This window comes from Camelus dromedarius, chromosome 3 (genome assembly GCF_036321535.1).
Source record: "Camelus dromedarius isolate mCamDro1 chromosome 3, mCamDro1.pat, whole genome shotgun sequence".
In the NCBI taxonomy this organism is placed as follows: Eukaryota; Metazoa; Chordata; class Mammalia; order Artiodactyla; family Camelidae; genus Camelus; species Camelus dromedarius.
Window position 1 is genome coordinate 98977748 of NC_087438.1, and position 20881 is coordinate 98998628.

At 40.6% G+C, this 20881-nt stretch overlaps 1 protein-coding gene across 3 annotated transcripts in view; it reads right to left on the minus strand.

Annotated features, from left to right (window-relative positions):
• Positions 1–5382: 5382 nt before the first annotated feature.
• LOC105090799 (protein diaphanous homolog 1) overlaps positions 5383–20881 on the minus strand; it is a 39359-nt gene continuing 23860 nt past the window's right edge. The window contains exons 2-17 of one of the 3 annotated variants that reach the window (XM_064484392.1): positions 20003–20029; positions 18831–18983; positions 16497–16598; positions 15969–16099; positions 15688–15774; positions 14800–14860; positions 13151–13290; positions 11881–11989; positions 11313–11423; positions 11022–11140; positions 10221–10337; positions 9479–9594; positions 8890–8954; positions 7995–8174; positions 6413–7231; positions 5383–5550 (exon numbers count right to left, since the gene is read on the minus strand). In XM_064484392.1, coding sequence (XP_064340462.1) covers positions 5398–5550; positions 6413–7231; positions 7995–8174; positions 8890–8954; positions 9479–9594; positions 10221–10337; positions 11022–11140; positions 11313–11423; positions 11881–11989; positions 13151–13290; positions 14800–14860; positions 15688–15774; positions 15969–16099; positions 16497–16598; positions 18831–18983; positions 20003–20029 — 2490 coding nt within the window. In that variant the 3' untranslated portion in view covers positions 5383–5397. Of the gene's footprint in view, positions 5551–6412; positions 7232–7994; positions 8175–8889; positions 8955–9478; positions 9595–10220; positions 10338–11021; positions 11141–11312; positions 11424–11880; positions 11990–13150; positions 13291–14799; positions 14864–15687; positions 15775–15968; positions 16100–16496; positions 16599–18830; positions 18984–20002; positions 20030–20881 lie in introns of all 3 variants that reach the window. The other 2 variants (XM_064484391.1, XM_064484393.1) reach the window with 2 other exon arrangements.

Consider the following 20881-nt stretch of genomic DNA (forward strand, 5'->3'; position numbering starts at 1 on the left):
AAGGTGATATTGATGACAGAGTAGATTTTGTTAGTAATGGACCATGAATTTCAGACTGCACAGTGCAAGGGTTTCAAGAGCTCAGAAGGGATGGGAGGAGGAGGAAGAACAGGAGACACACAGAACCTTACGGGGATTCGAGTATGGGAGATGAGACTGACCTGAGAGTTTGGGGCTTCCTGTGGTGAGTGACAGAAACCAAGAAAAATGGCACAAGATTAGATCCAGTGGATTCAAGGCAAATAGTGATGGTAAGGTTTGGAGTACAGAGGCATTCGTGAGGGGGTACCTGTGGTTCTTCTTTTACACCACTGATGATGGGCCATCACAGCCCAGAGGAGGTGTAGTAATTATTCCATGCACAGGATTCCTCATAACCCCAGGCAATATAGGTAGATTTATGTTTTTAAATCAAAAGGGAGTACTATCTGGTATTACAGAACTTCCCAACTGCTTTGTGCTAACAGCCTGACCCTACTCAAAGCCCAAGAGCAGTCAGTAATTAAAAGACAAATGCTCACTTGAATAGCACTTCTGGCCCTAGTCCTGTGCACTTGAGAAGAGTAGGGAACGGATGAAACAGACACCCTTTCTGCCAAAGACTCACTGAATAAGATGGGGCATGTTGAGCGCTTACAAAATCTTGTTTTTAGAGGTTAAAGTTGCAGGAGCTGTAAAGATTCACTAGAATTTCCTGATAGAGATCCAACTGGGTGGGTGCTTCCTAGCAGACAGAATAGGGTCACAGGGAGAAGGAAGAAGACCCTTAGATCCCTTTTGGGAAAGAAGGGATTGCTTCTCCAACACAGGCTCCTATTGCAGCCTGAAGCCTTAAGCAAGAATGTTCTGGGAGAGCAGCAGAAAAGCAAACCTACCTATTGTCACCAACAGTTCTGACCTGACAACAGTATAAACCTTGGGATCTGGACCCACAAAGTCAAATCCTAATCAAAATATTGTTATTGTTTGTAAAATTCTCAGCTTTTGGTCTGGATCTTACTTTTTAGCCAGAGTTCTATAATTACTGACATTAACCACTTGGAGAACTGCTCTGATGCTCCAAGTTCCTGTAATATACCCCCTATTTTAACAGGGAGAGGGTCTAATGCTACATATCCTCCACTGCACACCTAAGAATGATTAGCTTGTGGATCTTATGAGTCCAAAAGTTCTTTGGAAAGAAGGAATAAACCTAAAAAGAAAAACATCACTGTATTTAGGACATCACTTATCTCTTACCATGATATGTTTTAAGAGGTGATATTTTTAATGGGATCATGTTATTAACAAGAGTGTACGAGTTAGAAGGAAAGCAGAATGAGAAACTAGTAATCTTGTACATGCAAATAATGACCTGAGGTCACCACAGTGATGAAAATGGTCTCTGGTAGAAAATGAAAAAAAAAAAAAAATTTAACTACTGAGTATGTTCCTGAGGAATTCAAGAAGCAGAAAGTGAGAGTGGAAAAAGGACTAGAAGTTTCTGACAGCAACTGCCTATCAACTCTGAACTCAAAATATTCTCTGCCAAGGAATAAATCAACAAAGTAAATTCCTGATTTATAGGAAGTCAAGAGTTCAGAAACAAGAGAACGATCCTTAAGAGAGAAAAATGTGTAAAAGAACCTGTAGTATAAATTAGAAGACCAGCTCCTCTCTCTTAGCTCTTCTCTTAGTGAAAGGCACACACTTTCCTGAACTTTAATGAAGCAGTCGCTGGAGACCTTTGACTATAGGGGGCAGATGCCAAGGTGGATGTTTTATCAAACGTCCATTCTGGGAGGATCCAGTCAGTACATGGGAGGTTTCAAGAGTCACTAAAGCATAATGGAGATACAGCAATGTTCAACAAACAGCTGAGAGTTGTTTTTAGCAAGCAAGAGAGGAAATAATGCAATATTATGAAAACCGAGTGTCCAAATAATTTCATCAAGACGGGCAACTACTGGGCTAAGATTATCTAAGCAAGACTTCTACTGTACTAGATGTGCATGTCCTGTTTCTGCAGCTGGATTAGTTTTGCTGCAGGTGAATATACTGTCATCAGAACATGGCTCTTCTTTTTCAACCCTCAGTATCTGGTATCTTACTTTCTCTAATCTAATGTTGTCCCTTTTTTGTCCTCCTAAGAGTCACTGCCAATTCAAGAATACTTGTGCCTGAATGAATGAGGTGGTGGCAGAAGCCAGCATATCCCCTTCTTCCAGCTTCTGTCTGGATCTAACCTTTCAGAAACTCTGGGCAGGGACATACATACACTTCTGGGCAGCAGGGGGCTCGAGCAAGGACTTTGGAGGCACAAAGTCTGGAGTCTGAATCCTGCCTCTGGCACTTACTATAGGGCCTTGAAACAGTTATTTAACCCATGTCTCTGCTTCTTCATCTGGAAGATGAAATATTTATAGAGTGGTAATGAATATATTTCTATCATTTAATTATATCATTAAGACTATGAATGAGAGACTTGGTAATTGAAACTGGCTACCTACTTTAAAAAAGGTTTTAGAACGAAGGTTCTCTGAAATGTTTAACGAGAGATGTTTAAAGCACTAGAGGGAAGGTAGACCTTGCCTTCACACTGAGGAGCTCTGAGTCCTCACCTGTGAAATTTCTAGAGCTTAAAATTCCTTACCTGATAAAAACTAAACTCTAAGATGACGCCTAAAGTCTTTTTTACTGAAGTATTTTCTGGGGACCGTGTTGTAAAAGAGAAGCCACTTGGGAAGAGCCTGTATTAAATCTGCCAACCAGAGCACCAGGAGAGGGAGGCTCAAAATTGCATCAGGAAAGGCAGGGCAGGTGAGTACCCGATCACGGTGGTTGTTGTGGCACTGGGTCCACATACAGAACTTCTATCTGCTACTTGTTGCCCATGCAACTATTCTGTCTCCAAGAAACACAGATTAGAACAAGCCCTGACATTCAAAAACTGCCTGCATCACCAAAGATTTATGGAGTAATTCAAAGGGAAACATTGAAGAAAAAAATAAATCAAATAACATTAAAGTCAGTAAAACACTGAATATCCAAATAAATAATTTTTAAAGGGAGAGGTATTTGTTCCTTGGGAGAAAATGAAAACATACAGACGTAGCATGGTTGATGACAACCAGGAAAATTCTGTTGCATTTGAGTGTTGCAGGTAACTGTTAGAGTTGGGTAAACCATAAGTACTTAATCAATAGGGAAAAAAAAAAAAATCTCTCCCAGAAGTTTCTTAAAATGATTAGGATTTAAGATGTTTGGGAAATTGTTCATGATTTTTGAAATTTCAAATTTTCAAGAACACCTTCTCTAGTGCTTCCTGACACTAAACTAAACTAAATTGACTAATTCATACTTAACTCCTTTCAGACTAAAATACAGAGATTTCTAAGAGTAATTTAAGGGGGTGGGGGGTGGGAAGTCAAAGCTGTCAGGATGTTATTAGAATCTTTAATGAAAAGAAAGTCACTTCCAGGGCAGAACTTGAAGACTGAAGTAACATTAAAAAGTTTGGTTGAAAATAACACTGTTGAAAATAAGAGAAGTTGAGATAAGGTCTTGCTTGGGTATTTAAAGAATACTATATACCAGTTCACAGTGGGAAAATAATGCCAAGGAAAATTACTAAACCGCAGAAAGCCCACTACAATCAATAGCAATACGAACGCACAGGATAAAAGAAGGATGGTGACAGAGCAGAGAGAAAAAGGGACCTGGTTAGTGTACATTTGCAGCAGCACTCAGAGTACAGCCACAAGAAAGAGACTTACACCAGAGCCCAACACAGGGACAGATTCAGTGACCTTACAAATTAGCAAATCACTGGATCTTGATTTTCACTGTCAACTAGTCTTTGCTGATGTTCTAGGGTAGTATAAGCAGTCATCATCACAGCTTTTTAACTCAGAGTGTGGAAGTAATTCTCTGGCCTGGATTTAAGTTCAGAGGGTGACAGTTCTTTCAGAGGAAAGGGTGACTTTACCTTGAATGCTAGGGCACCAGGACAGGCCTGAGCACTGTGATCTCACACTCCTAGACACACACACACGTAACTAAGGGCTGCCAGAGGCACTCAGCCATCTGCTAGGCTCCCTATTAGAACAAAGCGCAGCCTAGGCCCACCAGATCACTTAAGGAAAAAAGTAGTAACTGTCTTTAAAAAATGCTTATTTACTTGGAGGAGGGAGGCAATGCTCTGAAGTTGCACTTAATTTTCATCACTAGGGTTATAATAAACCCCTAAATAAACAAAAAATCTGGAAGAAGATGGAAATACAAAATTATTAGGCTGTAACTATCATTAAGTCATGACAGTATCTTTCAAATATTGTACCCCTCCAGGGAGATAACCTCAAGTGCCCCATCATAAGACAGCACAAAACCACAAGAATTAGGAAGTGAAGAAAGAGGGCAAAATAGATCAGCTCTTCAAACATAAAGGGGAAGATATGAAAGTGAAGAAGAAAAGCAAGACTATACATGAAAAGACAGACCAGAAGTCAAGACCCCTGGATCTGGTCATATAACCCTGGGCCAGCTACCTAACTAATTAGTCAATGTATGCTATGGAATGGAAATAATATACATCCTGCCTATCTTATAAGGTCTCTCTGCAGGTCCAATAGGGTAAAATATGTTACAGCACCTTGAAAATTGTAAACCACAACACAAATGTAACGTAACAGTATTATTACTTAAGTTGTCCCTCATTTCCAAAGAAAGAACAAGAATACAGTAGCTTCAACTTAAAATATTTTTCTTTCCTGTCAGTTAACATTACAGTTACTGGTCCTTCTGGACTCTAAAATAAACAAACAAACCAAAAAAACCCCAAAAAACCAAAAAACACACCAGCAAAAGAAAAATCAATTCCAGATTTCTAGTCTTACTTTTCTAAAGGGAAATTCCTTTATATCTCTCTCATTTTTTTCCCTCTAATATTCAAGAGACCCAACTAAAAGGCTCTTCTGTATTCTTACCTTTTGAAGCTGCAGGAACAAAGGGCCAGGAAGGAGAAAGCATCAGATATTGGGAAGAAATGGAAAAAAGAAAAGGAATCACATGTGGTTCTGTTACTGCAGACCAAGTCTTATCAATTACATATACAGATCTGAAGATGGTACCTTAAAGGCAGTGCCAGAATCCGTTTCAAGAGTATTATAAAAATGGGCCCAGACTGAGCTCTGTCACATTAATCTCATATTCCCCACAACTTATACTGACATAAAGTACCGATATGCAAAAAAAATACGGGGAAAAATACTTACAGGTAACAGTTCTCTTTCCAAACCCCCGCATCCCCAGAATACAGAAATAGCTTGTCCTCTTTGGAATAAGAAACCCCAGCTCTCTTCAACCCTGACTCAGGGAAGGGAAAGAAATGGGAAACCCACTTGATGGATGTTCTAAGTCCTACACCGGCCCTTTGCACGAAAGAGGAAGGGACTCACTCTTGGTCTGGGCAGAGAAGGTAAGGGTAAGTTTGGCGAAAAGGTCATTGTTCTCAAAGCGGTCCTCCTTCACCTTTGTCCAAAAGCAGTCCTGGGAAAGGTCCTCAGCGACAAACTGTAGACACAAGCAGGTGTTAAAAGTTACTAAACTGAGCTTCGCACTTTTCATTTTAGAAAACTGATTAAGATGCAAAAGAGGCAGCTGGCTGGTTATTGCCAATGTCTTACTAGAATAAGACTAACCTGAGATACAGAGAATAGCTACGTAAGTCGTGGTGAGAACAGCAGGTGATGATTCTACTTTGTTTACTGGTGATTATTCAAGAAATACATCCAGTTATGCTGCTTATCCATCTAACCCCAAATCCTCTACTTTTGGAAGCATTATGGCTTTATTTTGCATCTTCCCTTGCTCTACATTAAATTTTCCCCATCAATGTGGCTAACTACCAAAGTTGTTCATTTTATGAACAAATCCCTAAGTTCCTTTATTGTAACTCAGTTTCCAGAAGCACAAGGCTGACACAGAATCACAGGGGTCTCACATAGTGGGAACAATACTGTGCCATGTAAACATATTCTGTGTAACTCACTGGGGGATGGTGGTAGGAGGTTGTATCCATAAATCCATGACTTTTGGATCGCAAAATTATCAGTACCTTGAAGACTGGTGAAATGACTATCATCAAATTGTGTATTATCACAGCACTCATACCCTCAGAGAAAAGGGCAACAGCATTAACTTACGGGTAAGTTTAGGTTTTGTAGCAGAGTACAGGGCTCAAAGAACTCTCCCAAGTGCTATCTGGAATATAGGACATGCCTAATATCTTTTGAACAAACATATGCATGATTGGAATTTGAAGACAGACAGGCGTGAACTGTTAAGAGAGGGAAAGCCAACCATGTACAAAATACAAAGTTGGAGACCAAAGTGTTTCTTAAAATCTGATGAAGAGATGGACAGAAATTCTCACCTTGGACCAATTTGGCCTCCGGAGCTGCACCTCTGGCTTGTAAAGTTTCTTTGCGGTTAATCCAAATGGCAGAACTGGGGCTGCAGGAACTCCAAATCCAAAAGGTAGAGGTGGAGGAATGCCAGGGCCTCCAGGAAATGGAGGGGGTGGAGGGATTCCACCAGGAAGAGGGGGAGGGGGAGGTAGCATTCCTGGTCCTCCAGGCAAGGGAGGAGGAGGTGGGGGGATGCCAGCACCCCCAGGCAAAGGAGGGGGTGGGGGGATGCCAGCACCCCCAGGCAAAGGAGGGGGTGGGGGGATGGAAGCACCCCCAGGCAAAGGAGGGGGTGGGAGGATGCAAGTACCCCCAGGCAAAGGAGGGGGTGGGGGGATGGAAGCACCCCCAGGCAAAGGAGGGGGTGGGGGGATGGAAGCACCCCCAGGCAAAGGAGGGGGTGGGGGGATGGAAGCACCCCCAGGCAAAGGAGGGGGTGGGGGGATGGAAGCACCCCCAGGCAAAGGAGGGGGTGGGGGGATGGAAGCACCCCCAGGCAAAGGAGGGGGTGGGGGGATGCAAGCAACCCCAGGCAAAGGAGGAGGAGGAGGTGGTGGTGGTGGAGAAGCAACGGTCCCACCCGCAGAAAGAGGGGGTTCAGAGGCTGTGCTAACCTCTCCTGGTAAAGAAGGGGGTGAGGGTAGAGTAACAGCGCCAGAGTCAGCAGGTAAAGGAGAGGCAAGGGGAGCAGTAGCACTGCTAGGAGGAGCCGCTGCAGTTACTGCAGCGGAAAGAGAAGCCATTTCTTTCTTGGCATCTTCCAGCTCCTTGGACAGCTTGGCAACCTACAGAAATAACATCAACAGGAATACTCCTCACTCCACTTCAGGGACCACTGGGGCTGGAATGGATCTAAGAAATTACTTAATCCCAAATTCTCATTTTACACAAGAAAGGAGTAAAAGGAGTCAGACAGCTGTAAGGCTCCACCTAACGTCACACAGCTATTCAGTGACAGAGCCAAAACTAGAATTCAGTCCTTCAGGCTCTTAGTCCAGCAAGCTCTGCATTAAAAAGGCAACTTCAACATTTATGTTAAACTCTCCCTTCGATTAGAAAATGCAAAAATCAAGTAAATCAAATATTCTAGTTACATAATTACAGTATGTGCTATACAAGTAATTATATAACCACATAAGTGATCAAGGTATCAGATATCACAGATCATTTCAATATCTGTAACTGCACCAAGTGTCTGGGGATAAATCTGACTAAAATAAGGAGAAAATCAGCAAATATGAGAAGAGTTTACTTAATATTTACTCCTGAATTTATTAGAAGGCTATTATCTTTATTTCTGGGTAGCACTGTGACTCATTTTATTCTTTATGGTGTTCTGTATTTTTCCAAATTTTCTATCTCACGTATTACTTAACCCCAAAACAAAACGGTTAATGATTTAAAAAATATGCACCGTCTACCTAGATTACCTATTAGTATCTGAACCCTCCCTGGGAGTAAGATGAAGAGTCCTGCTCCAATACAAGCTCATCCTGAGGCTGCTGATGGCAGTTACAGGTCACTCTGCCCTCCCTGCTCGGACATTACCTCTCCTGTGAGCTGAGACACTTCTGCTTCCAGGTCCTGTTTCTCTGTGGCAATTTGTTGCTTTTCAGAATCCAATGCATCCTTTTCTCCCTGAAGGTCTTGGAGCTTCTGCTCAAAGTCACTTTCCATCTTTTTCATTTCCACCTGTAGCTCATGTCGGGCTGTTAACTCTGAGTCCAGCTAGAGGAGAAAGAAATCAGGCTCCCGGTAAGCTCTCCAACTCGGCAAGAAGCACACTGTTATTTCCCGTGGTTCACCGTTTTGTGCTAATCCTTGATCTACTGAGCTCACTGACCCAAGGAATGCCTGGGAAAAAAAAACCGCCATGATTCTGACCCTAAAATCAAGGTTAAAGGAGGGGGAAGTCAGGGATTATTTCCATAGTCTATCTACACTTGAATTATTAAAAAATAAAACAAAACAAAGATTTTAAAGACATTTAACCAGGACAGCTAAGGTGCACAATCCCAGCAGTCTCAAGGATCAAAAACTTATCAACAACAGGAGTCCTTAATCAAAGAGAAAAAGAGAGTTCAGACATATTTCAGTTCCTACTGTTTTGGATAAGAGGACTGAGAAGCTAAGCAAGCCCGAGTGCTGCCAATATTACACGAGTGTCACCTGTCTTTCCTCCTACTCAGGGGCCCAAGAACTGTGCAGACTCACGACTCACTAGCTCCTCACAAGCACGTCCATACTACTTTCTCTGCTGAGCAACCTATACCAGAAAGGTTCCCCCAGGAACTGCTACTGTGTGCTGAAAGCTTGTATAAAAATATCACACGTAAATGTTTCACATTTCACATTTTCACGTGTTTCACATGTCAGAGAAATTAAAATCCTTAGATAAAAAAAGAAAAATATACCCCAATTATTTTTGATCTCTCATACATACCTTTTTTTCCAGCTCTGTAGCTTTGGCTTCAGACTTCTCCACCTTTGTTTTATCAATCATTTGATCTGAAAAGAAAGTGAAGAGTCAGGAAGTAAAGCTCCCAATTCTCGTCTTCCCCTCTCACTGCCTAAGCCTTTCCATATAACCGAAGGGCAGCCTTTGTTCCTTCTGTTTACTTTCCTTATCTTTCTTAATGTTTTGCATTAGACAAAGATACGGACTTTCAGTTAAGTTCAACATATAATTTCTGAGTACCTGTTACTGCAGTAAGGCCACCATGCTGGGTGGCACAGAGAATGCCTACAAGTAATACTTATCAATCTCTGAGACCAGCAGGAGTCACAGACAACAGCTGAAGTCCTTCAAAAGGTGGGGTAGTGTATAAGTAATAGATTTTTTTTAATTATGCAGAAATAAACTAAAGGCCTGTTTTTCTTAGCAGAGATATTAGTTATCACCTAAGAAAGGGCAGAAATGGAAAGACCAGAAGGCTACAAAGGTATCTTCTCTGAAATTTTCACTGAAAGAAAGATACAAAATGAAAGGTAGATGCAATGTTTTAAGGAACCAGATAGACGAATATGCTTACCAATCAATCCCTCGATATCAATCTGGAGGTGCCGGCACTTGAAGTCGGGGTCAGCCCCATTCTTGTGCAGAACTATCTGAGAAATACATTCTTCAATCAACTTATAGTACTGCGGTCTACAGAAGAAAAGAAACAAGGTTATTAAACGAAAACCAAAATACAATTTTGGTATTCAGGATCAATAAAAGTTAACTGCTTTGACAATAGCAGGACCTGAGGACAAATGTTGGAAAGACCTTTTCAGAAAATTAACAGAGTGTTGCTGCCATGCTAAGAAATCCCCCCTCTTCCCTGTCAGCTACCCCATCTACTTCAGAGAGTCAAAACTTCTTGGCCATCTGCCTCCCAGTGCACATCCTTTCCCACCTAAAATTCGGGCCGGATCCTGCCTGTGATAGACGGGACTATTACTGAATCTCTACTCTATTGCTTGAATCTTATGTTCCAACATGAAAAAACTTTTAATTGCTGCCTTCCTTTGCTATCATCTTCACCCCACCCACAACTGCACTCCAAAAGGAGGGCAGTTCACCTTATACACTCCGATCTCTTCCATAGAGACACCTTTCAGGTGGATTAAAGGGGCAACTGACAACTCCCTTTATATCTGAGACTAAAAAAATAACTCTAATCCATGTTTTTGTCTTTTCCTTGTCCCTTTACAGACTACCTTCGAATTTAAGGGTTCTGCTCTCTCCACTTAGGCTCAAATTCAAAACTTCCCACAGGTATACCACCTTACCTGGCCTCGTAGTCATTTCGGACTAAGAGTAGGTGTTGCAGGATGGACAGGAAGTGTGGCTCTGCTTTTGAATCCTTCACTGTGTTTAAGAGAATCTGGAAGACTTCACTGAAGTCAGTGGAAAAGGAGACGAGGCTAAGGAAAGCATATATCTAGAAACTGCATTTGACAGGGAGCTTGTCCAAGTCTCAGGGAAAGTAGCAAGATGAAACTTCTATTCTAACAGCCATTCCTCCTGTAAATCCTGCCCAAAACTTTAAGCTCTATAAACTTCCTTTGGCCAGGGGAACCAGTGAGTTGGGTGGTACTATACACAGAAATAGAAAACTCCCCGTATTTGGCTTAAATTCAAGCAGTAGACAGAAACGAGAAGAAAACTGCCTCAAAGTCACTTGTGGCAAATATCAACAGGTAATCAAATTATTCCCTCTGTCAGTCTCAGGGAAACATACAAGGGAGCACATTACAACCCCACTCCCTGACTTATGTATGTTCTCCAAAAACCAGCTCTACGTCTTAATAAGATAAGCTTCCATGTTCTAGGATGTCCACACTAATTTTGATGACTACTTCCATGCTAAGCATTCCTCAGATCACTTTTCCCAACTTTCTTGGTCCATGCTGAGGTAAATAAATCCAAAGGCAATACCTGCCTGCCTTATCTACTGAGAAGACACACAGACAAATGCCCTGTTCTGAGTCATCAACCCCACAGCACTCCATACAGGGATCTGCAACAGAATACAACTTAATGTCTTGTCTGTCTTCAAAAGAGTAAATCCTTAGTCAGTAAAAGGATATTCCATCTCCATTCGAATGTCATCCAGCCGTCCCTTCAGGTCATAAGAATCTTCTTCCCCTTGTTCATCAAACACAGTTAATTGCACTCTCATATCATCATTTTCAATCTCTCGAAGGTCCTGTTGATGACAAAAGTATAGGTCAGGGATCCCAGAAGCATCCTATGCTGGCTAGAAACCCAAACCTTTCACCTGGTTTTTAAACTGCAAACCAAAGTTACCGCAGGGATGACGGGGCTATGAGAGCAGGATGAAAGGAGCGCAGCCTCTCTAGTGAAGTGCAGCGTCTCACCTGCAACACCTGGTGCAGCCCCAAGCGCATCAGTTCACTTCGGATGTGAACTCGGAAGTCAAGTTCTTCAGCTGGTGTGATGAGAGCGTTGATCAGCTGTAGGCATCCCACCTAAAACAAGAAAATTCAGGAGCTATGTCAGCGTTAACTCCTGGAGGTCAAGATTCCATTCTCTTTACATGCTCTCTGAGGCCCCCCAATGTAACTAGAAGACACAGTACAAAAACTACAGAAGGACTTTCTGTTACAGCAGTACAACCTTAAACACAGGTCTGGAGAGCTCAGAGGTCTAAAGGATTCCAAATATTTGACAGTGTAATTTGTTGTAGGCCTTGGTATTCCTAGCTTGTAAATAAATACCATGCCTTTTTTCCATCTCATAATGAGGAAAACAGTTCTTTCTCTGCCTTCTTGGAGGGAAAGATAATAATTTCCCTTCAGAAAGAATTCCGAAATATAAAATATATAATTGGAAACCACTCCCTGTGTTCTCTTAAAAGGTCAAATGAACTTAAGTCTTTCCATCTTGAATTCTACTCTTGGGCCCAGTTTCAAGGGGTATACATGCCTTGAGAGCAATGGACGTCCCACTTTTTAATCCATCCAGCAGTGGCTGAAAACGTTCCACCTCATCCATCTCAGCTCTTTCTGTCATCGCCTCCAAAACCCTTTCATTCCTGCCCAAGAGAAAGGAAAGGGAGAGGACTGTCCAGGTGTGCTGACACGGACACTCACAACAGGTAGATCATACAGGGGCACAGATCAGTTAGGAAGTGGGCATTATCAATGTTCTGGATTTCTCACATTATGCTTCCCACCATCTAGAGCAGAAGCCAGATCTAGACCTCCCTAAAATCCACCCCTGGACTCCTATCCATGTTTCAAATTAAGTCCCTTTTTTTATGGAGTATAAAATGGTACAACTTTTGGCAGGGCACTTAACAGTACCAATTTTTAATGCACACAACATTGGTCTACTTCTAGAAGCATAAACGCATACATGTGAAATTATACATGTATAAAAAAATATGTACAAAAATTGATAATAAAAATTCTTATCATCTAGAGCAGGGGCCAGAATCTGCCAAAAAGAAAAAAAAAAGTCTAGCAATGAAAGAATTGTTAAATAAATTATGGGATATATATATAGTATGAAATGCCAAACAGCCTCTAAAGATAATAAAGTAGATCCAGAAGTATTGCCATAGAAGAATGTCTAAGATCTGCTGTTAAATACAGAAACAAGTTGAAAAGAATAAGTGGTATGATTTAGCTTTTGTTAAACCGAACTCCTCCACAACAATAAAAATCTATCCTATACGTGTGATTGGCTTTATAGGAATAAGCCATCTTTCCTTAATTCTAAGATACCATATTTTGGAGTGGCAGGTGTGTTAGAATCTAGGAAATTTAATATATTTGTCTGTGCTAGAAAACAGTCTATGAGACTGTACCACACCATTAACACTGGTTACCTCTGCAGAATAGGATGTGCCAAAGGAATGAGCCTGTTAAATTTTACTTCATATATTTTTATGTTGTTTGAATTTTTAAAATAACGTTGTTACTCCTGAATTAAAACAAAAAATGTAAAAAGAACCCCCTGTCGACAATACAGACATTACTGGAGATCTATACCTCTGTAGCCAGCAGTACACTCAGAACGGCCTCCATCTCTTACTCTTTCTTAAATATTAAGATTCACAGTGTTCACGTAAGAAGTACAGTCTTAATGAGTATTTATGACTAAGCGGACACCCAAACAACTCTATATTCCTCTAGACTAAGGAAGATGATAAAAAAGAAAATGGAGAAGAGAAGTAAGTCCAGTTACATACATGTCCTCCGGCTGTGGCAGGATACAAAGAGCAGAAAGCAACTTAGCTGCATCAATCATCATGTTGGGAACAGCAGGATCCATGGCTCTGACCAGCAGCAGAATTCCTTCTTCTGTCTCCAACATGGTCTTGATTCCAAACTGGCAGGACAAAAACAGAAGGAGGGGAGTTTAAAGATGAGAGCATCTAACTAGGAACAAGTTTAGCGGTTGTTATGAGTTGAATGATGTTCTTCCCAAAATTCTTTTTTTTTTTTTAAATTTTTTTGTTGAGAGGGAAGGTAATTAGGTTTGTTTATTTATTTTTAGAGGAGGCTCTGGGGATTGAACCCAGGACCTCATGCATAATAAGCATGCACTCTATACCACTTCAGCTATACCCTCCCTCCTCCAAAAATTCTTATGTTGAAGTCCTAACCCCCAGAGTCTCAGAATGTAACTTTATTTGGAAATAGGGTCATTGGCAGATATAATTAGTTAATTTACAACAAAGTCAGACTACAGTAGGGTAGGCCCTTAATATAACTGTTGTCCTTATAAAAAGGGGAAATGTAGACACAGACATGCACACAGGAAGAACACAATGTGAACACAAAGGCAGAGACTGAGGTGATGCATCTACAAGCCAAGGAATGTCAAAGATTGCCAGCAGGACACTGGAAGCTAGGAGAAAGGGATGGAAGAGACTCTCTCTCACAGTCTTCAGAAGGAACCGACCCTGTCAACACCGTGATCTTAGACTTACGGCCTCTAGAACTGTGAGATAAACTTCTGTTGTTCAAGACACCCAGTTTGTAGTACTTTGTTACAGCAACCCTAGCAACCTAACACAAGGGTAGAACACTTCTCCAAATATAGCTAAGCAGAAATGAGCATAGCAAAATAATGTTCTAATAGATACAACAGATGTCCACATGTTTTAAGAATAAAAACTTTTGATTCTTATGTTTCTTTTTAATGCCCTCCCCCATCCAATGAAATAATTATAACAAAATTAAACAGTGAGGAAGATAGATTTGCATTCAGGAACAAATAATTGTGAGCTCCTTAGGATTAAATACTAAAAAGACAGAAACGGATGAAAAGATTCTACAGCAGGAACAGGTTGGTGGAAAAGAATGACAAATAAGCAGAGAGGAAAGTAAATCTTCCAGAAATAATAAGTATAGGCTAGGAAATTCAAGAATTAGCAGAAGATAGACAGACAGACAGACAGATAGATAACCAAATCAATACACTGTACACCAGAAATTAACACAACACTGTAAATCAACTATACTTCCATTAAAAAAAAAATTAGCAAAACAGTATAAATCGGAAGAAAATTGAGCCCATCTTCTGAAAGAGACATTAGAACTGGGGAAAAGATCCATAAAAGAATGTGTATGCGGCAATCAAAAAGTTACGACACTAGGAGGGCTGAGTATAGCTCAGTGGGAGGGCGCATGCTTAGCATGCACAAAGTCCTGGGGTCAATCCCCAGTACCTCTGTTTAAAAAATAATTAAAAGAAGAAAAAAAAAGGTACAATACTAAAAGAGAAAGGAGAAGTCTTGAATCTTACATTCTCAGCTCCTTTTTGAGTTTGCCAAGAGAAGAGAAAGAACAGGGGTCGTGATGGGGGTTGGAATGAGAATGGGAAAAATCTCACCTTGTTGTTCATAAAAGCTTTCAAGCAGCGAATGATCTCATGCTTGTTACGGCTATCGTAGCTTCTGTGTGCAGAAGACATAATCAGTGAAATCCCTTTATTCTATACCCCTTTCCCATTTGACTTTTTAATCTTGTAAACAAGGGTCTAGGAACACCCCCAACAAGTAGCTGAATAAATTCTAGCACACAGGACTTTGCCCTGAGACACTGGCAAAAACAGGTAGCTGAAGAAGGATCCCCATCATCAAAGACCTTTGGTTAACCCTGTTACAAACTAAAAGCTTAATATTACATTAAAATCTTCCCTTTAATTCCCCCTAGGCTCCTACGTGCTAAATTCTATGAGGATAACATCCCATCTATTACTGCCTGCCTCACTATGTCAAAGGCTTCAAGTCTCTACATCCCAGGAGGTAGAGAAATCACTTTGGGTCAGGCTGGCTTCAAGGTAGCCTGACCTAAGACAGTGCATAGTATCCCCCCAATTATTCCAGTCCTGAAGACTATCATAATGCTAGTTCCAAACTGATCAAGTGTATTATAAGACTTCCAAATGAGATATGACCCAGACCAGATCACAAGGAAGTTCTGGACTAGACCAGACTGTATTTCCAAACCGGATAATAATCTGTGCTGGGAGACTCATATCTGATGTGGTATATGTCTTATGTTATTCACTGTAAAATGTAAGTTCTTCCTCCTTTTCCTGTACCTATAAATCGTCATTCAACTTCTGGTCAACCCTACAATAAACCCTACCCTTAGCGAACAGCATAATGTCCCAGTCCATAACTTTACATTTAACTGCTATTTTTTCCTTTAGAGCAAACAGCCAAGTCCCCTACTACCCTCTACCTAGAAGATGCCAAGACTTCAAAGTCCTCACCCAGCAGTCTCCTCTTTCTCGTCATGAAGTCGTTTAAGGATGTCCAATAAGGAGGCTAGGCCCTCAGCACCAAATGTCTGCACCCAGCTGTAAAGAACAAAGACAATGTATTACCAAATCAAATCAGTAAATGTTTATTCACCAAAATAAAGTGTATCCTGGCAACTCTTTACTCTGAATCCAGAACATTCTCACACTTCCCTGACTCCCTTGATCTTTAATCCCCACCAGTGAACTCTAACATTGGGCTCTTACTCCTGTTACCACCTCAGAATCCTCACCTAACAGGGTTGTTGTTGAGGGAGACACGAAGGGACTCCAGGCAGCTGAGCAGAGGCATATCCCGCAAGCCTGACCTCAACTCCTGAATGTACATCATGGCCGACCTGGAGCTCTCCTTCTGGCTCATGCCCTAGAGAGGAGCACACAGAGATCAGTAAACACTGGATCCAGTCATCAATGGGCCTAGTATTAGTTAACACAAGTTCAAATAATATGAGGGTAGACATCCATCATACACACCACCAGACTATGTGAGACTCAGAATTTCCATCCCATTACCTATACATACTTCATGAAGATTGAATCGGGTAAAAGGTATGTAAGAAACATCACTCAAATAAGAGTAAAAAGTGAGTAGGCTTATATAACAGGATGAATGATACAATATATATAATATATAGTAGATACATAATAATATGATAATAGAACTAATGTGGACATAACATGTCCTATGAAATTGGCAAAACAAACAGGTCCAAGATAAAGGTACAGCCTGCCATGTCATGGGTACCCGCCCCAGGACTCACAGCCTTGGAGGTGTGCAAGTACTGGGACACCATCTCTCTCTTGATGATAATGTCCTTCTCCCTCAGAGGCTGCTGTTTCTCCTCGTTCAGGTTCATATCCACCTAGCAGAGGGAGAAGAAAAGGAGGAGGGAAATTGCCTTGAATTCCTTACAAGTTTTCAGTCTTTAATATTTATTTAGTATATTTAGTGAAGAGATGAACACATTAAATGCTTATTAAATAAACAAATTTTCCTGATCCATAGAGATTTAAGCTATTACGGATGATGAGAATTTCTCAGGGATGAAGGTGGTTAGTGTAAAGCCCCAACATTTGTACACAAACACACTTTTTTCCTAACAAAAATGGACTTGATATAGGGGGAAATTCTACTTTGTATTATTGAACAAAAGGAGACATCATGTCTTCTGCACTTAGGATGGACCTTAATGACTTCTTCAGACTGAAGCACTAGATGACTGACGTCATCCAAACACCAGCAAAATCTGCACCTAAACACCCATTATCCTGGTTAACTAAGTCCCTGTTCTAACTCCTTCCCTATGAAGAAAGAACTGGAAACTCTATGACAAAGTTCCTCAACAGACATAACCTGAAGTGTGTTATTGGGGGAAAGGCTCTGCTTGAGCCTGTTACAGGTACAACCATGTGTCTGAGCCTCCTCTCTCTGTGAGCACAAGTTTAACCCTAAAGAGTCCAGAGTATTATTTGAAATGGATGAAGTATAGGAGAAAAAAGTGGGCAGGGTATAGTCAATCTCTTCTCTGTGCGTGTGCTTATGTGTGATGTGTGAAAAAACATCACTACCTCCAAACAGCAATATTAATTTGACTTTTTTCTGACTCAATTCCTAGTGCTTTCTTCCTCCTTTTACAGGTAAGTTGAACACGTAAGTTGCAAAATGGTGGCCCTCAGGTTGAATCAGACCCAAAGATAAAGTCTATTTTGTTCAGCTAGCCCAACACTTTAAACTTGAGAGACTTCACATAAAAATATGAATTTCTAGCATCAAAGGATATAATCATCAAATTTCAGATTATGGGAAACTCTAAAGGTCAAACAATTTCTTCAACAAATTTTTTTAAGCAATAACAAGGATAAAAGAGGGAGGAAACCTATACCTCATTCAGATAAAACTTACCTGGAATTTTGATTTGAACAAAGAAACTGTTCTTTTAAAAAATGACCTAATTGGGGAAATCTGAATGCCGGATATGATATCTGATGCTAGTAAAGAATTTTTTTTTTAAATTACAGATTTCTGGCTCTTTTTTAAAAATAGAATTATCTACCACGACTGGGCTAGCATTTCCAACTGGAATGCTATAAAACCTACTGGAACTGAATTGTGGCTGGCCTTTCTAACAAAAATGCCAGAAGTCCTTCATTTTACCACAGTTCCTTCTCCTTTTTATCATCTTCTATCTAGCCTGTTTAACTTATTTATTTTATCTCCCCTGGCCTTAAACACATCTAAATTTGCTATCCAAGGCCAGGAGATTATCTTGATAGATGACACTCTAAGACTCTTAAGGCACTTGGATTATTATGAGACAAACTGAAAGCTTCAGTGAAATATAGTAATAGTAGTACTCAAACTGGTTAAGTATTGACTATGTACCAGGCTCTGTGTTAAGGGTTTCAAGCCCATGCTTTTAATTAAGTTAGACCTGCCACTAGTCTCTATTTCAATCTGAGATCATATGTCTAAGTCAATACACAGGTCTTATGAAACCTTACAAGCAGGTACTCAAAACGTTCTAAGACTTGTCATCATGTGGCCATTCCATGAGCGTCCTCCCCACTCAGTGTTCCTCACTGAGGACAGCAGTCAGTCACATCCGTGCACAGTTCACTACTGAACTGACCTCAGCAACAAGCTAAGATCTTCTAGCGATTATAGCATCAGAATTCTCTTTCCAGAATCATCACTAAATAGAAGACCTTGGGCAAACAATGCCTTTCCATTCCTCAGTTCCTTCTTTGTATAGATTTTGTTGTGAATGTTTTAAAACTTAATCTACTCTGGCTAATCCAGAGGTGACTGCCACACTACCACATGAGTTGGTAGCTAAAGTGCTGCTGGACTAAAGGACATTAACAAGGTGGTTAGTGATCAGATAATTCAGTCTTATTCATAGATTCCTATCTTACGTAGTGGATAAGCATGTATTTAGTCCCCTCATTAATGGGACTGCTATTAAGCTCTTTGCTAAGCCTGGAATTTTTTGTAATTAAAGGCTAGTTAAGGGGGGACTGCACAAGAAAAAGGGCCCACCGTGCCCATAAATGCATTTTCAAGAAGCAGCAATGTTTTGGGGTGGGAAACTTACCAGCATCTGTTCAAAGAGTACTAGAACTTGCTCATCTGAAACATCTTGCAATGACTGTGCTGTGGGATCATCACCATATGATAAAGAATTTCGATGTGCAGAATTGGGCTTTTCTTTTTCCTTCTTAATTCTCATGCTGGTAAATCTCTCCAGCTAAGAAAAAGAAAAAAGTATTAGCAGTGGTCCATTTTTATTTACACAACAAACCTCACATCAAATAGCCAACTCTCTAATCTCTTATATGTACATGGTTCCTTCTGCCTGTGGGCAGTTCAAGACTCCTCTGAGATGAAAAGAAGCCAGGCTTCCTTGTATCTAATTTACTGTACTGACTCTATCGTCTCACCTTCATCCAAAGATAAGAGGACTGAAGTATTAAGATTTGGAAACTCTCTAAAAAAAAAAAACAAAAACTTGGTTCTTTAGCTCCCCTGCCATTTCTAAGCCCTCTAGCAGCATAGAACTGAAAGCAGCTCATGTGCAAAGTGCTCAGTAAAATGCCACTTCCCTCTCGCTCTTCAACAAAAACATGTGGCCCTCGGAGGATCTCTCCCTTTGAGAGGTGAATGCGACCATAGATTTTAATGGATATAAGTCATATACAATAAACAAGGAAATGCCTTAAAACCAGGAACCATTCTTTTTTTTTCTTCCGTACACTCCACAGCACTTGTGTTATGCAGGCAACAAAAGTGCAAGACATATCCTCCAAAATTCCCTTCGGAAGGAATACAGTCTATTTCAGGGGTGTATATGCCATCTCTCTGTCAACCAAATGTTTATAAACCACTCCTCAGACCTTACGTATGGATGTTCAGTTCAAAAAGAGGTACTGATAAGCTGCAGCTTATCGGCATTACCTGTTTGAAAATAACAGTAAATATCTGCAAGCATTCTGGGGCTTGCTTCAAATGATATATGAGTGGCATGCAGACAGCAAGCCAGGTTGGAGTTTAAAGACCATGCCTAACCGTGGAAGCCAACGAATATGCCAAGGCAATGCATGCAATGGGCCAAACAGAGCAAAGAGTTAGGAGAAAGCTTTGGGATGACTTCAGAATAGAACCCATATCACGGTTGCAAGTTATAGAAAATCAAAGTTATGGCAACTGGTAAATATCATGGTGTAGGAAATGAGCTAGAACATGCACATGCTGAACAAAATTCCTTACCTCATCTGCCATGAGCCGCTTCAGAGTCTAGGAAACAGGAAAAAGGAGGGAGAAGAAAGAGAAGAGAGATCAGTGAAATGTCAGGAAACCTCCCAAACAGCAGATGGGTTGGGGAAAAAAAGAAGAGAAAATAAGTTCAAAGAATCCAGGCTCCTTCACACAAACTAGAAGATTTCTACTAGACTACTCCTTAGCACATTGCCTTAGGTAAGGGGCAAGAGGAGTTTTAAGGTCACTAATATATTATAACTCTTTTGGGAAAAAAAAAAGGTGGGGAACTGAAAAGACTCTAAATCTGATGACTGATAAACCTACGAAACGTGCTCAACTTCATTAAACAAGGAAGTGCAAACTAAAACCACACAGATATCATTTCACACTCTAAAGATCAGCAAAAACTGTCATATGTGGCTAGTCACAGAGCAGCGGGGGCGCTCACAGCGTTGGTGGTAACGTGAACTGCCAAGGTCACTTTGGAAAACAGTACGGCATCATCCAGTAAAGCTAAATATGCAGGCACACTACAACTTAACCCAACAATTTCTATAAATCTACCCTTCAGAAACTTGCATATATGTAGCAGGCTGTGTATAACAAGAATGTTCATGGCAATGCTGCAATATCTAAAACGGAGAACAACCCAAATAGCCATCAAGAATAGAATGGATATCCTGGACAATCAGTACAATGGAAAACAATTCCTCAGAGAAAGTGAGTGAATTTACTGCTACTCACAAACATAAAAGTGAATGTATTATTTCATTTACATTGATTTTAAAAACATGCAAAACTAAATTATGTAATATAGGAAATTAATAAAAGGAATAATAACCACAAATGTCCAAACAGTGGTCACTGGGGGAGGGGGGGAGTGGAAGA